Here is a 3,288-nt window from a genome sequence, read left to right on the forward strand (position 1 = left end):
TAAATCAAAACAAGAGAGTGCAGAAGATAGTACTGCTAAAACAAAAAACACTGCTAAGGATCCAGGTAAGCAAGAAACAACTATGAAGGTTGTTGTGCAAAATGCAGAAAAGGATACTGTTACATTGAACTCTGGCCAACTACAACATGTAAACAGCTCTGAAAATAAAAAGTTGAATACTGTGAAGAGAAGTACAGATATAATTATTTCTGAAAATACAAAGAAAATTGACTTACCAATTAATCAGACAAATAGGGATTTGGATGAGGAGTCAACAACACAAAACTTCCTCAATATGGCTAAGCAAGGTGATTTATCACCTAGGCACATTGAGTGGGTGAAATCTGCAGCTAAAGGAAAGAAAAAACAAGCAAAAGAAACCTTCACAGTTCCAGCAGGAGGTATACAAACTAGAATAACACTTTCTAAATCCAAATATCAATGATGAAGGCAGTTATATGGAATGTGAGGTCTGTTAATACAATGCAGGCATTTGAAAGATTGATCACAATGCATAGACAACATCACTTTGAATTTATAGGGATTCTTGAACCTATGCAACAGTCTAACAAGATGGAAAACTACAGAAGACGGATAGGCTTGGCCCAAGCAGTAGTGAATGTCTCAAACAAAATTTGGGCTTTCATTGATGAAGTTTTTGATGTGGATATTTTGTATAACATGACACAGCAGATTACACTGAGATTATTCCATATAGAAACACATGTCGAGCTCACTCTCATATTGGTATGTGCAAAATGTGATATTATTGAAAGAATAGAATTGTGGGATTCACTCTATGCAATGGCTTCTGACATGATAGTACCATGGCTTGTGGGAGGTGATTTTAATGTAATTTGGGACGAGGAGGAGAAATTTGGTGCATTATCTGTATCATTAAATGAGGTTGATGATTTTAGGCATTGCATCAATACCTGCAATTTGACTGATTTGGGCTTCAAAGGGAGCATTTACACATGGTGGAATGGTAGATCAGAGGAAGACTGTAATTTCAAGCGACTGGATAGATGTCTTGGTAACATAGAATTTCAACAGACTTTCCCGGGTTTGGAGGTGTCACATTTGTCTAAAATTGGATCTGACCATTGTCCTATGCTATTAAAATGTGATACCGCGTCTCTCACTATCAAGAAATCATTCAGATTTCTTAACTTTTGGGTACAACAAGCATCATTCAAAGATTTGGTAAAGGAAAATTGAAAGGCTGACTTTGCTGCTAATCCTTTTGTGACCTTTAATCATAAATTAAAGAAACTTAAGAAAGCCTTGTCTACTTGGAGTAAAGCTACTTATGGAGATATTTTTCAGAAAATTGCTAGCCTAGAAGAAGTGGTCCTAGTTCATGAAAGACAATTTGAGCTTTCCCCTACTCAAATGAACAGACAAAGGTTGCGTAAGGTTCAAGCTGAAATGATAAAATACTTGGCATTGGAAGAACAATTTTGGAGACAAAAGGCCGGAATGACTTGGTTTAAGGATGGTGATCGAAACACAAGATTTTTTCATGCGCAAGTTAATGGAAGAAGGAAAAGGTTAAAACTCACCAGAATTCAAGACATTCTTGGAAATTGGGTGGAAGAGGATGATCAGATTGCAGCAGAAGCAGTAAAATTCTACCAGGAGCAATTCAGGGAAGATACAATTCCAACAACTTTTCACATAATTTATCATATCCCATCCATGGTAACTATGGAGCAGAATGAGAAGCTAAACAACAATCCCACTCGAGAGGAAATCAAGCATGCAGTTTTTGGGTTGAATGGAGATTCAGCAGGAGTGCCAGATGGTTTTACTGGACTATTCTACCAATCTTGCTGGGAGATTATAGGTGAAGACATTGTGCAGATGGTATTATCCTTCTTCTGTGGATAGCAACTTCCCAAAAGTGTGACCCACACAAATTTAGTCCTGTTACCAAAAAAGAAAGAAGTCAATACCTTTTCAGACTTACGCCCGATAAGTCTTAGCAATTTCGTCAACAAGATCTTTTCAAGAGTAGTTCATGATAGAATGGTGGGCATATTACCAGGCTTAATATTAGAGGAGCAAGTAGGGTTTGTGAAGGATAGAAGCATAATGGAAAATGTTTTGTTAACTCAGGAGATAGTCACAGATATGAGGCTCAGAACTAAAGTTGGTCCTAATGTTGTGATCAAACTCGATTTGATGAAAGCATATGATAGGTTGTCATGGTTATTTCTTACTAAAGTGCTGAGGAAAATGGGATTCTCTGAAAGGTTTATTAGATTGGTATTTGATTTGGTTGGAAATAATTGGTATTCAGTTCTAATAAATGGACAACCACATGATTTTTTCAAATTATCGAGGGGAGTAAAGCAAGGGGATCCATTGTCTCCGATACTTTTATTCTGGCTGCTGAAGCTTTGTCAAGGGGATTGAATTCTCTACATACAAACCTGTACTTTTGTGGCTTTGGAATGCCTAAATGGAGCCCAAAAATCAATCATCTTACAAACGCAGATGACACCATAATCTTCAGTTCTTCTGATGCAACTTCTCTTCGACTCATCATGGAGATCCTACAAGTATATGAAAATGCATCAGGCTAGCTGGTTAATAAAGGTAAATCTGTTGTATATATTCATCACTTGGTAGATCAAGAAGTAGTAAGGAATGTAGAGAGGACTACTGGAATTGGTAGGCAGGACTCCCCTTCACCTATCTGGGATGCCCAATTTTCTATGCTAGGAGGAAGATGGAATACTATCAAGGATTGCTGACCAAAGTCCTTGACAAATTGCAAAGCTGGAAAGGTAAACTTCTATCCATTCGGGGTAGAGCAGTCTTAATAACTAATGTCTTACAGAGCATGCCCATTCACTTGTTATCCGCTGTCAATCCTCCTAACTATGTTATTAAAAGGCTTCATAAGATGTTTGCACAATTCTTTTGGAGTAGTTCTGTGGGTGGTACTAGTAGGCACTGGGCTTCTTGGACCAATCTGTGTATGCCATATGAAGAAGGAGGCATTGTATTTAGATCTCTACATGACGTAGCTAAGGCACTTTTCTGCAAGCTTTGGTGGATTTTCAGGACTAAACCAAGCCTTTGGAGTTCCTTTATGAGCCAGAAATATTGTAAAAAAATGAATTCTGTGGTAGTGCCGTGGAAGGGAGGTTCTCATGTCTGGAGAAAAATGATGGAATGTAGAGAATTAATTGAACATCAAATTTTTTGGCAACCTAGAATGGGCTCATCATTATTCTGGTATGACAATTGGACAGGGCTGGGTGCTTTATACTTTCT

The 3,288-nt window shown here is 37.8% G+C and overlaps 1 protein-coding gene across 1 annotated transcript; it reads left to right on the forward strand.

Annotated features, from left to right (window-relative positions):
* The first annotated feature begins 2,031 nt into the window (after nucleotides 1-2,031).
* LOC138889776 (uncharacterized) lies at nucleotides 2,032-2,591 on the forward strand. Its single transcript, XM_070173112.1, has 2 exons — nucleotides 2,032-2,271; nucleotides 2,349-2,591. The coding sequence occupies exons 1-2, from the start codon at nucleotides 2,032-2,034 to the stop codon at nucleotides 2,589-2,591; spliced, it is 483 nt and encodes a 160-aa protein (XP_070029213.1).
* The last annotated feature ends 697 nt before the right edge of the window (nucleotides 2,592-3,288 follow it).

The sequence above is a fragment of the Nicotiana sylvestris genome, chromosome 4 (assembly GCF_000393655.2).
Source record: "Nicotiana sylvestris chromosome 4, ASM39365v2, whole genome shotgun sequence".
Classification (NCBI taxonomy): domain Eukaryota; kingdom Viridiplantae; phylum Streptophyta; class Magnoliopsida; order Solanales; family Solanaceae; genus Nicotiana; species Nicotiana sylvestris.